Here is a 20,017-nt window from a genome sequence, read left to right as displayed (position 1 = left end):
TAAATATCAACGAAAGTTTTCCTCCATCCACAAAAATTGGTACCCACGAAAATGCTTTAAGTTGAGCATGCATTATAAAGAATAAGGACTTAAATAACTGCTGTAAATTCAGAAATTATTGCAAGGTTTTTATGCCCCACCTACGATAGTAGAGGGGCATTATGTTTTCTGGTCTGTGCGTCCGTTTCGGCCGTTTGACCGTCTGTCCCGCTTCAGGTTAAAGTTTTTGATCAAGGTAGTTTTTTTATGAAGTTGAAGTCCAATCAACTTGAAACTTATCACACATGTTCCTTATGATATGATCTTTCTAATTTTAATGCCAAATTAGATTTTTTACCCCAATTTCATGGTCCACTGAACATAGAAAATGATAGTGCAAGTTTCAGGTTAAAGTTTTTGGTAATGGTAGTTTTTGATGAAGTTCAAGTCCAATAAACTTGAAACTTAGTACACAAGTTTCCTATGATATGATCTTTCTAATTTGATGCCAAGTTAGCTTTTTTACCCCAATTTCAAGGTCCACTGAACATGGAAAATGATAGTGCTAGTTGGGCATCCCTGTACTTTGGACACATTCTTGTTATTAATGCTAATAATGTAAATGGGTAATAATCCCAATGATAAGGAGGTACATTGTGATATTGATTCCTTAAAATCTATGCAGTATTTTCTTAAATCACAATAATAAATCTGGCATTCATGTCCCTTCTTTAAAAATCACAATACTAAATCTGGCATTCATGTCCCTTCTTTAAAAATCACAATACTAAATCTGGCATTCATGTCCCTTCTTTAAAAATCACAATACTAAATCTGGCATTCATGTCCCTTCTTTAAAAATCACAATAATTAATCTGGCATTCATGTCCCTTCTTTAAAAATCAAAATAATAAATCTGGTATTCATGTCCCTTCTTTAAAAATCAAAATAATTAATCTGGTATTCATGTCCCTTTTCTAAAAATCACAATAATAAATCTGGTATTCATGTCCCTTCTTTAAAAATCAAAATAATTAATCTGGTATTCATGTCCCTTCTTTAAAAATCACAATAATAAATCTGGTATTCATGTCCCTTCTTTAAAAATCACAATAATAAATCTGGTATTCATGTCCCTTTTTTAAAAATCACAATAATTAATCTGGCATTCATGTCCCTTCTTTAAAAATCACAATAATAAATCTGGCATTCATGTCCCTTCTTTAAAAATCACAATAATAAATCTGGTATTCATGTCCCTTCTTTAAAAATCAAAATAATTAATCTGGTATTCATGTCCCTTCTTTAAAAATCACAATAATAAATCTGGTATTCATGTCCCTTCTTTAAAAATCACAATAATAAATCTGGTATTCATGTCCCTTTTTTAAAAATCACAATAATTAATCTGGCATTCATGTCCCTTCTTTAAAAATCACAATAATAAATCTGGCATTCATGTCCCTTCTTTAAAAATCACAATAATAAATCTGGTATTCATGTCCCTTTTTTAAAAATCACAATAATTAATCTGGCATTCATGTCCCTCCTTTAAAAATCACAATACTAAATCTGGCATTCATGTCCCTTCTTTAAAAATCAAAATAATTAATCTGGTATTCATGTCCCTTCTTTAAAAATCACAATAATTAACCTGGCATTCATGTCCCTTCTTTAAAAATCACAATAATAAATCTGGTATTCATGTCCCTTCTTTAAAAATCACAATAATTAATCTGGTATTCATGTCCCTTCTTCAAAAATCACAATAATTAATCTGGCATTCATGTCCCTTCTTTAAAAATCACAATAATTAATCTGGTATTCATGTCCCTTCTTTAAAAATCAAAATAATTAATCTGGCATTCATGTCCCTTCTTTAAAAATCACAATAATTAATCTGGTATTCATGTCCCTTCTTTAAAAATCAAAATGATTAATCTGGCATTCATGTCCCTTCTTTAAAAATCACAATAATAAATCTGGTATTCATGTCCCTTCTTTAAAAATCACAATAATAAATCTGGTATTCATGTCCCTTCTTTAAAAATCACAATAATTAATCTGGCATTCATGTCCCTTCTTTAAAAATCACAATAATTAATCTGGTATTCATGTCCCTTCTTTAAAAATCACAATAATTAATCTGGTATCCATGTCCCTTCTTTAAAAATCACAATAATTAATCTGGTATTCATGTCCCTTCTTCAAAAATCACAATAATTAATCTGGCATTCATGTCCCTTCTTTAAAAATCACAATAATTAATCTGGTATTCATGTCCCTTCTTTAAAAATCAAAATAATTAATCTGGCATTCATGTCCCTTCTTTAAAAATCACAATAATTAATCTGGCATTCATGTCCCTTCTTTAAAAATCACAATAATTAATGCAAGCAAAAATTTCTGAATCTACAGTATTGTGAAGCTGAAAGAAACCTACACAAGTGACATTGTTGTTTTTGTCTGAAATTGTACAAATGTCCGTCAGTAATTGTCAACTAACAATTATCTTATATTGATGTCGTAGTTACCATGTTAAAAGTTGATATTCTAATAAAGAGTAAGGTACATGTGTATCTGAAATTTTTGCAACATCAAAAGATAATTTGACCTTAAGAATAAAGTTATATTGACATTTAAATTTTGCAGCAGGTGAGACAGATTTGTTTGTAGAACTCTTGTTATAGGACCGCAAAAATTAAAAAAAATTTGGTCATATATTGGTATGACGTTGGCGTCGTCATCGTCATCGTCCGAATACTTTTAAGTTTTCGCACTCTAACTTTATGTAGATTCTTCATTTTTGGTCCTGTTTTCAAATTGGTCTACACTAAAGTCCAAAGGGTCCAAAATTAAACTTAGTCTGATTTTAACAAAAATTGAAATCTTGGGGTTCTTTGATATGCTGAATCCAAAAATGTACTTAGATTTTTTATTATGGGCCCAGTTTTCAAGTTGGTCCAAATCAGGATCTAAAATTATTATATTAAGTATTGTGCAATAGCAAGTCTTTTCAATTGCACAGTATTGCGCAATGGCAAGAAATATCTAATTGCACAATATTGTGAAATAGCAAACTTTTTTTTAATTAGAGTTATCTTTCTTTGTCCAGAATAGTAAGCAAGAAATATCTAATTGCAAAATATTGTGCAATAGCAAGATTTTTTTTTAATTGGAGTTATCTTTCTTTGTCCAGAATCAACTTAAATCTTTGTTATATACAATATACAATGTATATTCACTTTTTACTACCAACTGATAAATTAAAATAATCTTAACCATTCAGTGATAACAAGCAGTTTTTTTACATCTTAATATTTTATGATGTATTTAAATGAGTAGTTATTGTTGCAAACTCCATTAGAAATTTTAATTGAGATTAGTTTTGGAATAAGGGAAAGGGGGATGTGATTAAAAAAATTGGGTTCAATTTTTCTCATTTGAAATTTCATAAATAAAAAAGAAAATTTCTTCAAACATTTTTTTGAGAGGATCAATATTCAACAGCATAGTGAATTGCTCTAAGAGAAAACAAAAATTTTAAGTTCATTAGAACACATTCATTCTGTGTCAGAAACCTATGCTGTGTCAACTATTTAATCACAATCCAAATTTAGAGCTGAATCCAGCTTGAATGTTGTGTCCATACTTGCCCCAACCGTTGAGGGTTCAACCTCTGCGGTCGTATAAAGCTACGCCCTGCGGAGCATCTGGTTTACTAATATAGAGTTGCATTCAAATAAATAATGGTATTCATTGCCAATTGCAGTTAAACACAAATTACATGTCCTCTCTTCTTTTGGATTGTTATACCATCTTCCCAGCTCTACTGGAATTTTTACATTGGAGCATCTTAATTTTGAAATATATTTACGTTCGAATGGTGTTAATTTTAAAAGGTAGTTTTCTAAGCCAAAGTTTGTTTTAAAAAGTCCATAAAATTCTCCTCTGGATGAGTTGTCAATTTGACTATGTCATTGTTGAATGAATGAATCTTTTAGTTTTTCTGTCAGTACGATTTTTAGTTGATTTATATCTAATGGTGATTGCTGAGTCCAAACATAGCTTAGTCCGGCATTGTCTAGGATCGATTTAATATGATCCATCCATTTGAAAGTGTGATCATCTTTTAAGTTGAACATAATTTAATAAAGTATACTGCTAAGTTTATTTTCATTGGTGAGAAGTTTGTTCAAAAACCACACCATTCTACATTTTATTACGATATCTATTGGTGTACGACCAAGTTCTCCATATGTCATAAAATTTGGTGTCGACTTTCTAATTTTCAACACACTCCGGCAAAACTGTAGATGGATTTTTTCCAACATGTAATTGTTTCCGAATCCCCATATTTCGCATCCATATGTCAGAATTGGAAGTACAAGTGCATCAAACAGTTGTAATTGTAAGTCGACAGGTATTGAGAGGTTACTTATCTTTGTATGGAGATTAAAAAGAGCTTTCTGCGCTTGTTCGCTAAGACGTTTCTTTGCTGTTGCAAATGAACCATTATAATTAAAGGTTAGTCCTAGATATGGATATGAATCCTGAATTTCAATAGACTGGTTAAATATTTGAAATTTTGGTAATGTTCTTGATTTTCGTTTGCAGAACACAAGAACCTTTGTCTTCGATAAATTAACGTTTAACTTCCATCGGACACAGTATCTTTCAAAAACATATTGTGCAATAGCAAGAAATTTTTAATTGCACAGTATTGCGCAATAGCAAGAAATCTTCAATTGCACAGTATTGTGCAATAGCAAATATTTTCAATTGCACAGTATTGCTCAATAGCAAGAAATATCAAATTGCACAATATTGTGCAATAGCAAGAAATTTTTTAATTGGAGTTATCTTTCTTTGTCCAGAATAGTAGTAGAATCAACTTAAATTATTGTTTTATACAATATACAATGTATATTCACTTTTACTATCAACTGATAAATTAAAACAATCTTTACCATTCCGTGATAACAAGCACTTTATTTTACATTTTAATATTTTATGATGTATTTAAATGAGTAGTTATTGTTGCAAACTCCTTTAGAAATTTGAATTGAGATCAGTTTTGGAAAAAGGGAAAGGGGGATGCGAAAAAAAAAATGGGGGGAGGTTAAATTTTTCTCATTTCAGATTTCATAAATAAAAAGAAAATTTCTTCAAACATTTTTTGGAGAGGATTAATATTCAACAGCATAGTGAATTGCTAAAAGGCAAAAAAATTATTTTAAGTCTCATTAGACCACATTCATTCTGTGTCAGAAACCTATGCTGTGTCAACTATTTAATCACAATCCAAATTTAGAGCTGAATCCAGCTTGAATGTTGTGTCCATACTTGCCCCAACCGTTCAGGGTTCAACCTCTGCGGTCGTATAAAGCTGCGCCCTGCGGAGCATCTGGTTGTTACTTGTGGTCTTATTGTAACTGTAAAGGGTTGTTATTCAGTGCCAAGGTAGATTATATATCTTTCTAGGACTAACCTTTTTGAAGAAACAAAAATAATTTTGTTCCAATGAATCAGAACTTTAGTAGTGTTTGCATTGATGATATTTTGTTATAAAAATGTTTAAAAACAATTCCATAATTTCTTTGTTATTATACATGTAGTATCAAATATTTCTTTTATAAAAGAAAATGCAGTATTTGGTGATATTTTTACTGGTAATCCTTTAAAGATATCTAAAAAGTCCACCATTTCAGATTATTTAGAAATACTGTTGGCTGCATTCTTCACTTATCCTTTAAGTTTGGTACATTCTAGAGAGGCTCCAAGTTAAATTATATTTGTCCGCAAGCAAACATGAAATAAACAAGATTGTGGAAATTGACTTGGCTTCCTTACTGTCGACATCTGAGCTGCAGGAAAAATTCTTTAAAGTAACAAGCAACAGTGGATGTTATTAATTCTTTTTTTCTTTCTCATAAAGGCAATTTTTTTTTTTTTGAAGTATGAATACCCTTTATTATTTATTTCAGGCATTTTTCTACAGACAGCAATAAAGAAAATGTACCTATTCCTGTTTCCATGCCAACAGTTCCTCCAACTACCACGTCTTTCCATTCTAATGATGATTCCTCGTCAGATGATGAAGAGATTCGTTATCGTGATGATGAGGAAGAAGATGAAGAACAAGAACTTAGTAGGTTTTTAATTATTTAGAAAAGCAACCAAATATAAAAATCTTGTAATAGAAATACACTAATGTTTTACGAGTTACTCTCAATTGTAAATTCAAGACACTCAAGAACGGTACCATTTTGATGATTGACTCAGTTATAGTTTTTATTAATTTTCAAATAAGGCTTTGGTGTTATTTGTCTTTTCTTTTAAATTTTGGTCCTATACAAGGTTAGGCAGTAAAAACAGCCCTATGAGTTTATCTTACGATAAGGCATTATTTCAAAGATTTTCTCTTACATTTTCTAACACTTATTTACTCAATAATTTTTACTTTTAGTTCTTATACAAATTGTGGTAAAAAGTGACTGTATCTGTCTATATCCATATTTATAGACTAGGACTGGTTTCTATAGTAATATAAATATTTCAATTGACCAGTATTGACTAATATTCAAGTAGTGACCAGGTTGGCAGGAAATACTTGCAAATACTGGTCAATTGAAATATTTTCACAGTTTTTTTGTGCAAATCTTATGATTGTATATATGTATGCATTGGTGATATTTAATTTGAAAAAATACATGCATTATTAATGTTTTGATGACCTTTGTAACATTTCTTTCAAATGATCAATAATTGATCTGTTCAAAACTTTCAGTCAATACATAGAAACTAGAAAAATTATTGTTACAAATTCAGATAATCTTTTAAAAAATTTAGTTATTGCATGACATTGCTGAAGTAGAATTTTAAAGTTTGAGAAATTAAACATGAATATTAAAAAATTTTGCAGGTTCATTAGCAGCAAAAGTAGCTCGCCAAGATAGTTTAGCAAAATTTTTAAGCGCTCGACCAACACGGCATGAATTAGTAGAGAAAAATATTATACATTCTGTAACAGAAGATCAATTTACAGAGAGGAGGTCTGCCATAGGAACAGCTTTAACTAGGTGTGTATCAACAGAACAACAAACACATCGATAATAAGTCAAATTCATTTATATAACACATAACTAGGTGTGTATCAACAGAACAACAAACACATCCATAATAAGTCAAATTCATTTATATAACACAAAGCAAATATTCAAAAAGATGATGTCAGAAACAGTTAAAAAGAGTTAGGGTAGAAATCAATTATATGACATTTAAAAAAATATATACTCTGATTTTATATCTTGATTTATATAGATGCAGAATTTTTATATTAAAAAAAACCTAAAAAATATGATAGTGTGAGAGTGCTTGTTATTGACCTTGGATAACAAATAATGTCTATTTTAATATATTTATCTATTAATCTTTTTGGTAAAAAAAATTAAATTATAAAGAATTCATAACAGTTTGGTGTCATTTTGATTTAATCTTTTGATCTATTATGATTTAAACACCTGATAGTTTTTAGAACAGATTAACACCCAGGGTCAATGTTATAATGACATTTCAAAAAAAGAAAGTCTAGTGATAAAATGTCACCTTATTAAATGGCTATCTGGATATCAAATTTCATGAAAACGATATGTAATCAAGAATTTACTAATTGTTTTCATTCTATTAAACCGAAAAGATTTTATGAATCCAACCCCCTCATACCCTTCCCCCAAAATAAAAACCAGAAGGAATCTGTAGATCTGTAACCTGAAGGTGTTCTGTTTATTTGCTTTTATTGACGCAATATCCACCTAGTTCTGCTAAGTGTCCCTAGGTTAACTTGATTCGAGACAATAAAATCTACATTTTACAAAGGTCAAGCTTAAAACACAATACAGTTATCTCCTCAATAACTGTTAATATATTAACAAAACAGTTAAAAAAATTGAAGAACATTTTTCTGAATTACTTTTATACACTTTCTATAGTGCTGTTGACCCAAAATATGAAGAGTCTCATCTTGAGTAGTTGCCGGCAGTCAAAAGTATCTTAAAATTTATTATTGACAAAAGTATTTTACAACCTTAATATTATTAAGGTTGATTTTGAGAAGATAGGTCATATGAAAACTGCATACGTAGAAATTTGTGACGAATCAATACAAAATATGACAAAATTCTAATAATTTACCTATTGCTAAATTTTTTGACATTTTTGCAATTGCATGACATACTTTTACACATGTAAAATGATAATGTTTGTTATATTTTACAGACGATTAAGTTTGCGTCCGTCTCAAGAAGAATTAGAACAAAGAAATATTTTACACAGTAAGTGGACACAATTTATTTTACAGAAGTACAGAAAAGTGTACATGTCTAAAAAAGCGTAGTATTTTTATTATTAAATTTAATGTAAGCTGTAGCTTGTAAGGAATTCTGTTTAATATTACAGTGTCTTAAGAAAAAAATATCCTGTGAATGTTTCTGTTGTTAAAAACTTAGTATTTTGTTTATTTAGAATAAATTGAGCTAATGAGATTAGCATTAATTTGTTGCTGTAAAACATAAAGGTAATTAAAAAAGACCATATTATGTGATTAATTAATGGATGTCATAGAATTAATTTCTCTTTATTTGATTAAATTTGTAATCAACAGGTGACCCAGTGACCTGTAATCAGATTAATGTAATTTATATGTAGGTGTTACGTCTAAACATGACAGAACGTTGGTCATCTATAAATAAAATGACATGTGACACAGAATTTGTTTTCATTTCATGCATTGACACCATAAGATCTACTTGATCAGTGAAGTTATTTACAATATAGATACAACAATGAATTGCCATGAAAATATGAATGTCTCTAACAAACAGTTGAAAAATATGATGAATGTTCTTACGTCTGCAAACTGTAGTTTATTACAAGATTGTTTAAATGTTTTGAAAAACAACATGAAGAATTATTTTCAATATTTGTTAATAGTGCAAAGTAGTGAAGACGCTAGAAAAGAAAAAGAAGAGAAGAAAAAATTTCTGATAAGAAAGGTAATTATTATAATCTTTGGCTTTTGTTTTTTTACTTTTTTAATCAATCAATTTGAAATTGCTATAAATACACAAAGAGATGAGATACCAGAGACAAAAAACGTTAAGATTAATAAAAGTATAACCTGAGTGATGATGATCCCTTGTACTTTCATATCAACCACAGTTATTTCTAAATTTGGACTTTTAAAATATTTCAGACAATAATACTTTTTAATTTAAGATAGAAGCTACTCTTTGTCATTGAATCTTTTTTAAACCCTTGGTACATGACCAAAAAGATTTAAATCATTTTCAAAATCAATCATTGTAAAAATGCACAGAGCTGGAAAAATTTCATGCATTCCTTTAAAGTTTATTAACCAAATTATTTTACAGGCTTTAAAAATTTGGTTTGAAAATTAAATACTATAAATTCTGTATGTAGGTCTAAGCATGTGAGAAAATTGTTCTTATAAATGATCTAAAAATTACTAACCAAATACAGTGGACACTCACTGCACCAACAACCACTTGCAATGAATTTAGTTTGTTTTCTATATATTTTAGTTAAGTTTTAGACCAAGTATTGAAGAACTAAAAGAAAGAAAAATTATACAGTTTAGTGATTACGTAGAATGGACAGAATGTCACGAGTATGACAGAAGGGCTGATAAACCTTGGACACGGTTAACACCTAAAGATAAGGTCAGTCTATTTATAGTTTTAAGATCATGAACTATGATAGAGAAAAAAGCATGTAAGGAAAGACAGTAATATTTTTTCTGTCTATGAAGAAATAACATCAAAAATGTGGTGCACACTAAATAATGCGTTTAGCGGGTTATTTTAAAGTAAGCACCACATTTTTTATGTAATTTCGAATAGACAGAAAAAATAATAGTTATTTCTTATAATTTAGTTCTAAATTCCATTTTAAACCGAAAAACCATGAAAAAACATTGATGACGCCACGGTCACATGACTAAATTATGTCTATGGGCTGATAAACAAAACAACGTCAGCCAATTAGAAGACGTGTTACATCCAAAATTAAATTATTGAATTATATGATGAATAATAGAAAGGATATGGAATATTCATCCATGGCACAAAATCAGAACATTCACAGCTAAAAAACACATAAAGCAAAGGAAAAATTCTTAAATATTGTTATTTTAAGCATATTTTTAAAAAGCAAACAACTTCCAGTATCCTATTTTCTTGTTATGAGGCTTCTTCACAAGAAATATTTCATCTAATTGGTTTTACATACAAAGGGAGAAGCACAAGTTTTGATATACATTAGTAGTACTCATTTGTAAAGAGTTAAAACTAAGAATTCTTATTCTTTGCTTTACAGGCTGCAATTAGAAAAGAATTAAATGAATTTAAAAGCAAAGAAATGGATGTTCATGAAGAAAGTAAACATCTAACTAGGTAAGTTTACAAACTACTTTATGGCTACATGCAATTGTTATATTAAAACCAATTTATTCCAGTAAATAATGAAATACCGCTAATTGTTTTATCAGACAACCTATCTGGTATCCACTTAAGGGAACACTACCAGCATAGGAGGCTATGGTTCAGCAGCTCTTTAGTTATTTATTATATAATGAGTTCAAAGAAAACTTTTCAAGATTGTCTTTTAGATTTCTTGGTTAATTGATAAAGGTATGTGGTATGAGTGCCAATGAGACAACTCTTTGTCAAAGTCACAATTCTTTTAAGTAAATCGTTATAGATCAAAGTATGCCTTCAACTTGGAGAATTGTCTCACACAGAATAGCAATATATAGAGAGTGCCAAAAATTGACAAACCATTCTAACAGGAAAACCAACAGTCTTATATATAAAAAAAAAACGAAACAAGAAACACTTATAAACTACATCAACAAACGGCAACCACTGAACAACAGGTTCCTGAATTAAGACAGGTGCAAACAAATTCAGCCTGTTTGCAAACATTTTAACAGGCGCCTACCTTCACCATTACCTGAAATAAAAGAGAAACATCACAACACAGAAAAACGCTATAAAATATCAATTGAAATGGCTCAACTCAATCAAAAGACACATCATCAAAAACAAGCAAACATACATGTACATTAAACAAACAAATTTGATCTATGAGGCAACGTAAACACAAAACCAATGTAAAATGGGGTAGAGATGTAAACAAAAAAGAAAGACAGCTATTTCCTTGGACAAAATGCTATCAAACAAAATAATGTACAAAGTATAAATAAAAATAATTTTGTTGTAAGGAGTACATGAAGTACAGAATTATTTGTTTTACAAAATAAGTAACCATGTCTGAAATATTTGCTATTGAAAAGTGTAATATGTGGCACGGAAGAAATCATACAATTGCAGTTCATGGAAATTTTCAGATTACAATCATGTTTGGAAATATTTTAATTTATTTATTACGCTTTAAATACAGAAGAATGTGAAGCTCTCTTTTTAATCTTTTCTGTACTGTAATTTAGCAATAATCATTGAATAACTGTATTCACATTTTTCAATGATCTTTTTGTAGATTTCATAGACCTTGACATATATAGACATTTTAGTGATAACCAAATCATATAGCAAAAAGTGCTGGAGCTGGCCAAAACAGACAAACCAGGATTGGTTATACAGTTCTACTGGTTGACAATGTATGTGGAACATCAGGGACTGTATCATGCCAGGACTCTTGTTTTTTTTATTTTCAAATTGTTTCAGTTATATGGTACATCAGGGATTTATAGCTTTGCTATAACTTGAATGGGGAATATAAGATTGCATTATTTATATTTTAAATTAAATTGTTATTATTGTACTTAGATTTTTGTTGTTTTATCAATAAATGTTTTCAATTCTGAAACAATTTGAAGAAGTGTCTTTTCCTCATGAAAATTAATATATACAAGTACTATCATTTTTTTTAGAGAATTATTTGAGCTCTGAACATGTAAAATAAAAAAAATATATAGTTGTGAAATATACTTAACAGAAGAAAAATAAGACACACACTCACAGATGCAAATTAAGTGATAAAAAATTAAATATTTGAGATAAGCTTTTGTTTATTCTAACTTTAAGTACAAAAAGATTAAAACGTATTTTTCATGTAAAAGGACACATTTTACCTAAGTATTATAATGTGAACAGATATAAAGCTATTCAAGATCTAGTTCTGTGTGGAAACAACTGGTATGATGATAAGGTCTATAATGAGCGAGATCCCCATATTTAGCATAGCTTGATCAATTTTAAACATATAAGATTGAGATGCAATATATAAATGTAGCCATGTTAGGTGTATTATATTATACATTTTACATATATGAGATGTAAAATTTTGTTGCATTTTTTGATACATGATCTTGTTAACATTGTATAAATATCATTGGATGAACCTATACATTGTAAATATTTGTCCTCGTGTCATCCTTAAACAAATTAATTTATCTATTTTTTACTTAATGCACCCATTATATGTTAAATTTTTAAATGATGTGCCACATAGGAATAATAATGATTATATTCAGATGATAATTAATTATAAATGTCAACTAAAGTTTTACAACATTTAGATTTTAGGGGTCAAGCAGATTTGTTGCATGTGTTCATGGTTCAATTGACTCTTAAAATTGAAACATTGTTTAATTTAAATTGACATTTTTGAAGCAGTCTTGATATTTGACTTGCTTGCATTTACCTGTTTAAGTGTTGTCGGCTCAAAACTTAAAACTTTTGATAATGAAATTTCTGGAACAAACTTTCTCAGTAGGAAATATGTACTTGTCTCCAAGTTTTATGAATCTTTATTTGAACAGAAGTTATACCTTTATTTCTACTCACATGATTTTAGCAATGGCTACCTGAATACCTGATTTAAATGCTCCTAATGCAATCTCAAACAATCATAATGTCAAAACTTTCACCCGAGTAAAAACCATGATGGAAACTTAAAAATCTGATAATATGGTGTAAGAATAGAATCTACCATGAGTCAATTCCAACAAGATATATAAGTGAAATTGTTATATTGACCTCTTCTGTGAGTTTGGCTTAGGAAATGAATTGAATTTAAATATTAAGTAACATTTCTTGTGTGGCATAATTTTTTCTTTGACTGCATGCTGTTTAAATGCTTGTTACTAAAGTGAAAACATGATAGTTATGGCTTTATATTAATGATCTTATCAAGCTTTATAAAAATAAATAGATAAACTAAAGACAACTACACTCATGTTTATCACTGAGTTCTGCATTTATACAAGACAATTGTTTGACCACAATCGACGTAGTACACATGGGTGTTGTTTTCCTTATTTTCTTTATCTAATATCAGGCAATACACACCTTTTGAAATACATGTATTGACACAGTTATATACCTTGCCAACAAATTTAAGGAAATGATTTAATTACAACTGTAAACACAAGATCCAATCAAACCTCTTGCAAGGAATCTGTCTGGATATAAACTAGTGCAAATAAACTTTCTGCTTGCCCACATGGTACACATAATATGTTTTGTGTTTAATTTAAAATTTGCCTTATATATATACACAAGAAAAGGTTATAGTTTAGTGAAATTTGATTTAGTTTAGTTTGTAAAAATGTCCTCTTCATTGTTTATGGTTTACCAGTAATGGGTCACCATACTCTTTAACATAAATGTATGGTACCAGAGTTTATATTTATATGTAATACAGCTGAACATTATTTGCACACTTCTATGTTATGTTCAAAAGATAATTGTAAAATATGAAAATGCAGTATTCATGGTCATTGCTTAAAAAGTTATCTCAAATGAAAAATACTAAATAATAAGATCTTGTGATTGCCAGTATCATGAATCAACTGGGTAGCCATAACCTAATTTCAAGTAAAGACATAATTATTACCTTGAAATCAAATCTACAAATCTTTCACACTTAAATATGGATTCATTTATTTTTGTGGATATTTTTCCGAAGCCTGCATACCATTTTAAAGAAACTATTTTAATCTTTGAATAAATTCATTTCTTACAGAAAATAATGAACACACTGTAGTTGAACAGTACTAATTGAACTGCTCATGTATATCTTATAAATTATTAAAGCTAGATACAATCTTAATACATGTATGAAATACACAAAAAAAAATTAGCTATATATTGGTCTAATTTCTTCCTACTGATTATGAAAGAGTGTTTTGACACATCAACATCATCAAAATCATTTTACTGATATTTTGCTTTAAAAGGTTAGATATTATAGGAACCATAACTTGAATTTTTTTTTTTTATTCCAAATGAATTTTATGATCATTATAATTTATTTGCTATTTAAGTGACATCATAAAAATCTCAGTTATATTTTTTTTCTCAAATCAGTTAATTTATTCTTCATAAATTTCAAAACCAAGGAGTCTTTATGACACCTTTTCCCTTTACTTTAGTGCTCAATGATAAGTCATAATTCTATATAAAAATATAAAAAGTCATGTTTGTGTCTACTGTTCAAAATTTTTTCATTCGATTGTTATTTTTTATAGAAAAAATAGAGTTTTTCATTTTCATACAAACAGAAGAGTAGAAAATAAAATCACCAAATTTTTGCAGTAGTTCATTAGACAATACAGTTTTACACATAATTAATAAGAAAGTACACCTGCTTTAAGTCACATTATGCACATGTGACTTCAAAGTGAAATGTGATTTATCTGTAGTAGTTTTCAGTATTGATTATTTTCGCTGTGAACAATTTAATAAATGTTTGTATTAATTTTGTGCAATTTTGTCATAAAATGATGCTTTTATGTAAACTTAATAATAGTTGCTGCATTTTAATATGAAAAGAAATACAAAAGGCTAGACAACTCAAACATTAGTTATTGATAAATGTTAGAAAAAAATTACAGAAAATTTCCGTTTTACGAAAATATAACATTACATCTAACAAAATTTCACCATTCATGCAATGCCAAGTATGCCAAAAAATATGTAAATGTGCCAGATAATTCAAGTTTCATGGGGCCCGTCTCATCTAGTGTCTGGTTACTAATATCCATGCATGAACATAATAATGGAAGAACCGACACCTGTTTCTCTAATAACTTTATTTGTACACATGATAAAAGCTTAAATCAAGTTTGTAAGATAGATTTTGATTTAAGTCCAAATTGAAGATTATAATTTTTTCATTAGTGAAAGAATTTTTGTCTTTTGTTAAGCAAAACATAACAGAATGGTGACTAGAGGAATTTTTTTTTTCACAAGTTGGGGTTTAACTTTATATTTAAGATGAAGAAAAATCAGTAGAAGGTTTATCCTACAGAACTACAGCAACAAAATCACTGGAAATTAACATTTCATTTCTAACTTTAGGGATTTTATTTTACCTTATTGCTACCTATTATTCAGAAAATTTTCTTGATCATTTTCATATAAACATGACAATTATTATTTCCAGGGGTAATTAATTAAAAGTGCTTCATATTTCATCTTAGAATGCAGTAATTATACATGTAACAGATTTTTAATTTTGATTCTTCATATGTCCATTGTAAGTCTTATCATTTGTACTGTTTCAACAGAGACTTTGTTGAAATAAATTATCTTATTTACAAAATATGTTGTTTTTTTATGCCACAACAAGTAAATGTTGGAATCTACAGAGAACATTTAATTGATGGAGCACATTTTAATGGTCAATTTTCATTGTACATCTCCTCAGTTTAAGAAGTACACTTGCACATCCATCACTTTCAAAAAGGGGACACAGATGAGCTGTCTGGAAAATAAAGAGGACAGAGAATTAAAAAAACAAACATAAATTTGCTTCCACAGAAAAAGATACCAAGCACTGCTCATCCTGTCACATTTTCATATCCAGCGGAAACATGAAATCTGGGTCAAAATCCTAGTTTGGCACACACATGTAGTTTTAAAAGTTCTCATCATAATGAACAATGTGTGAGAAGTTTCAAGTTGATGTAAACAAAACTGAATGATACTTCATGAGGAACTACCTTCAACCAAAACTTTATCTGTATACTGGATGGATTGATGTACAGACAGGAAAACTTCAACACCAAAGCCTACAATCATTAATGGGACACATAAAAGAAGTTACTCCCATATTCTTATCATAAGTGTACACAATTCTAGTTATTAAGTTTAATTAAACTTCAAACTTTCCTGAATTGTACTATGTGAGTTCGTGGTCTAGTGTTTAAGACTGATGGCTACAGTGCTAAAGGTCCTGAGTTAGATTCTCACTCAGGGTGCTAAAAATATCAGTACATCAGAATGGTAAAATTCACCCTCTCACACACATCTCTGGTACCTACACTGGAGTTTAAATAAATAATGGGTAGTATGGGGGGGGGGGGGGGGCTCAGTTGGTCAAAGTTTCTCCCGACTTTGACCTTGGGATCAATCTGCTGGATATCTCTTCGGTTTGTATGTTCCTGCCGAGCAGCCCTGGGTTCTCTCAGAGTACTTTGGCTTCCTCCACCATAATAACAGATTCTGCCCAGTGTCCCATCACTCCCCGGTTGTTGGGGTGGGGATTGTCCTTGTAAATATTAAACATTGTAAATATATTAGTGACACATCACCATTAATCCCAATAGGGAGGAGTGTACACAGATTCCACTGTACACTTGCAGCTATTGAGGGGTGCTCTGTAAACGGAGGTATCTATGTCCATACATACTTACATTACCAACTTCCCTTATCTGATGAAATATTATTTTAGTTCTTAACAAGGTATTAAATCAAAGTAGTTTATAGCCTTTAATGTTTTACCACATTCAGAAAGTAAAAATTTGTTGATTCTTGTATAAATTTAACTATTGTAATTTTAATCATAGCCTGGCTCTAAAAAAACACACTACAATAAAAGACCTTTCATAAAAACATGGTCCTTTCGTGTATAAGTAGTGGTAACCCTTACCATGCAGGAGCCATATATTTCCAAAATGCTGTTATTTGGCTCCAAAGGCTCTCCATACTTTTAGAGGTCAACTGTATGACATTAACTTTGAAGTTGATTCATGTTCCCTCACTCTAATAAAATTGAGAATGGAAATGGGGAATGTGTCAAAGAGACAACAACCCGACCAAATAAAAAACAACAGCAGAGGGTCACCAACAGGTCTTCAATGTAGCGAGAAATTCCCGCACCTGGAGGCGTCCTTCAGCTGGTCCCTAAACAAATATATACTAGTCCAGTGATAATGAACGCCATACTAATTTCCAAATTGTACACAAGAAACTAAAATTAAAATAATACAAGACTAACAAAGGCCAGAGGCTCCTGACTTGGGACAGGCGCAAAAATGCGGCAGGGTTTAACATGTTTGTGAGATTTCAACCCTCCCCCTATATCTCTAACCAATGTAGAAAAGTAAACGCATAACAATACGCACATTAAAATTCAGTTCAAGAGTAGTCAAAGTCTGATGTCAGAAGATGTAACCAAAGAAAATAAACAAAATGACAATAATACATAAATAACAACAGACTACTAGCAGTTAACTGACATGCCAGCTCCAGACTTCAATTAAACTGACTGAAAGATTATGATTTCATCATATGAACATCAGGCACAATCCTTCCTGTTAGGGGTTTAGTATCATACCATCATAACATATATGAGAAGAACATAACCTGTGTCATGCCAACAACTGTTTTTAGAATAAATGTGTTTAGTTCCGATGCAAAGACCTTATCAGTGACTCAATATTAACGCCAAAATATGCAATCTTTAATGACTTGACAACAGTATCGTAATTATATCCCTTCTTAATAAGTCTATTCAAAGGTTTTGTAAGTTTCTGAGGTGAATACTGACACCTTTGTGCTTTATAAAGAATATTTCCATAAAAAATTGGATGTGAAATACCTGAACGTATTAGAAGTCTGCATGTTGAGCTATATTTACGAATGATGTCTTTATACCGATGATAAAATTTAGTAAATGTTTTGACTAGTTTGTGATATCGAAAACCCTGGTGTAATAATTTTTCAGTAATACATAAATTTCTCTCGTTAAAATCTAAAACATTGTTACATACACGAGCGAATCGTACAAGTTGAGATATATAAACACCGTAAGATGGTGACAAGGGAACGTCACCATCTAAAAACGGATAATTAACGATAGGAAATGTAAAATCATCCCTTTTATCATAAATTTTAGTATTCAGCTTTCCATTAGTGATATAGATATCAAGATCGAGAAAAGGGCAGTGGTCATTGTTAGTATTAGCTTTATTTATTATTTATTGACGTGTTTCTCAGGTTTAAGGTACATTTTGAACTTAAATGCGAGGGGTGGGTTTCCCTTCAGCGTCCAGACACACACAGTTCAGAGGCCTATAACTTCCAAAAATTGTGTAAACCCACAGGAAAATAAGTACTGATCATGTTTATAATTGAAATACATTAAGGGTACGACTGCTTCCAGTTGAAGCCAAAAAATGTAATAAACAGCTGCGCCATGAGCGCATGATACGCCCGACGTCTTGTGTGGAAGTTTTATACATATCATAAATAGTTTCTGAGAAAGTTTTAAGCAATAACCATATATTGTTTTTGAGACACGGTGGGACATATGAAACCCCTAACCCTGTTTTTTTTTCATAAACTAAATATCACTAAAATAAAATTTTGAATCAAAACCAAAAAGTATACAGATCTTTAGATTAATATAACAAAGAAGTGTGTAAAGTTTTAAGCAATAATCATAAATTATTTTTGAGATACGGCGAGACATGTAAAAAAAACCCTCCCCTGTTTAACAAAATACTCAATAACTCCAAAATAAAGTTTTGAATCATCAACAAAAAGTATACAGATCTTTAGATTAATATAACAAAGAAGTGTGTAAAGTTTTAAGCAATAATCATAAATTGTTTTTGAGATACGGCACAACATGTAAAAAAAAAACTCCCCCTTTTTTACAAAATACTCAATAACTCAAAAATGAAATTTTAAATCATCACCAAAAAGTATACAGATCTTTAGATTAATTAAACAAAGACATGTGTAAAGTTTTAAGCAATAATCATAAATTGTTTATGAGATATGGTGCGACATGTAAAAAAAACCCTCCCCCTTTTTTACAAAATACTCAATAACTCAAAAATAATTTTTGAATCATCACCAATAAGTATACAGATATTAAGATTAATATAACTAAGAAGTGTGTAAAGTTTTAAGCCATAATCAAGAATCGTTTTTGAGATACAGTGCGACATGTGAAAAAAAAACACTCCCCTGTTTTAGTTACAAAGTGCCGTAACTCAAAAATTTTTAATCTTATTTTCACCAAAAGTATACAGATCATTTGACCATCATAAGAAACAACTATGTTAAGTTTCATGAAATTTGGATAAGTTGTTCTCAAGTTACGGTGCGACATGTTTACGCCGGACAGACAGACGGACGGACGGACACCGGACATTTGTATACCATAATACGTCCCGTCAAAATTTTGACGGGCGTATAAAAAATCAATAAATTCCAAATATTCTTTATTAGACTGCTGAACTCAGATTATTTCACTTTGACCTAAGCTTTGTTGTGGTTAATGTGTTCACTTGGGTCCACTCTTCATACATCTATCAGCATAACTCAGTCTTCCAAGTCAAGATATAGGATGAAAAAATATCAAAATTTACGCTTTCTGCGCCTGAAGACCAATTTTGGGCCAGGAATATAATTTTGTAGCCAGCTGATTGTTTTATCTTCATAACTCATCAATGATGCACTTATAGAAAAAGTCAATTGGTAAAAAAAGAACAAATTTAAGGTTGTATAAATTACAGCTAAGGTATTATAATCTATTCCCATGTAGAAAAAACTATTTAAAGTGTTGTAAACAGTTTATTTTGATATAATAATGATTCTTTAATATTATGTTTTATGTCCTAATTAACTAAGTTACAAGTTGATCAGATCCAAACTTTGAGGTAAACTACCGGTACCATTTGTTTTAACCCAGAATGTAC

The 20,017-nt window shown here is 29.9% G+C and overlaps 1 protein-coding gene across 10 annotated transcripts in view; it reads left to right on the top strand.

Annotated features, from left to right (window-relative positions):
• LOC139491743 (phosphatase and actin regulator 1-like) overlaps positions 1 to 15,627 on the top strand; it is a 70,700-nt gene extending 55,073 nt beyond the window's left edge. For all 10 annotated transcript variants that reach the window (XM_071279586.1, XM_071279580.1, XM_071279593.1 and 7 more), the window contains 7 exons: positions 5,967 to 6,130; positions 6,905 to 7,061; positions 8,257 to 8,312; positions 8,971 to 9,032; positions 9,582 to 9,719; positions 10,375 to 10,451; positions 11,557 to 15,627. In XM_071279586.1, coding sequence (XP_071135687.1) covers positions 5,967 to 6,130; positions 6,905 to 7,061; positions 8,257 to 8,312; positions 8,971 to 9,032; positions 9,582 to 9,719; positions 10,375 to 10,451; positions 11,557 to 11,572 — 670 coding nt within the window. In that variant the 3' untranslated portion in view covers positions 11,573 to 15,627. The remainder of the gene's footprint in view (positions 1 to 5,966; positions 6,131 to 6,904; positions 7,062 to 8,256; positions 8,313 to 8,970; positions 9,033 to 9,581; positions 9,720 to 10,374; positions 10,452 to 11,556) is intronic.
• The last annotated feature ends 4,390 nt before the right edge of the window (positions 15,628 to 20,017 follow it).

Source organism: Mytilus edulis, chromosome 1 (assembly GCF_963676685.1).
Source record: "Mytilus edulis chromosome 1, xbMytEdul2.2, whole genome shotgun sequence".
NCBI lineage: Eukaryota > Metazoa > Mollusca > Bivalvia > Mytilida > Mytilidae > Mytilus > Mytilus edulis.
Note: the sequence above shows the minus strand (reverse complement) of the source record. Positions and strands in the feature narration are given on the sequence as shown.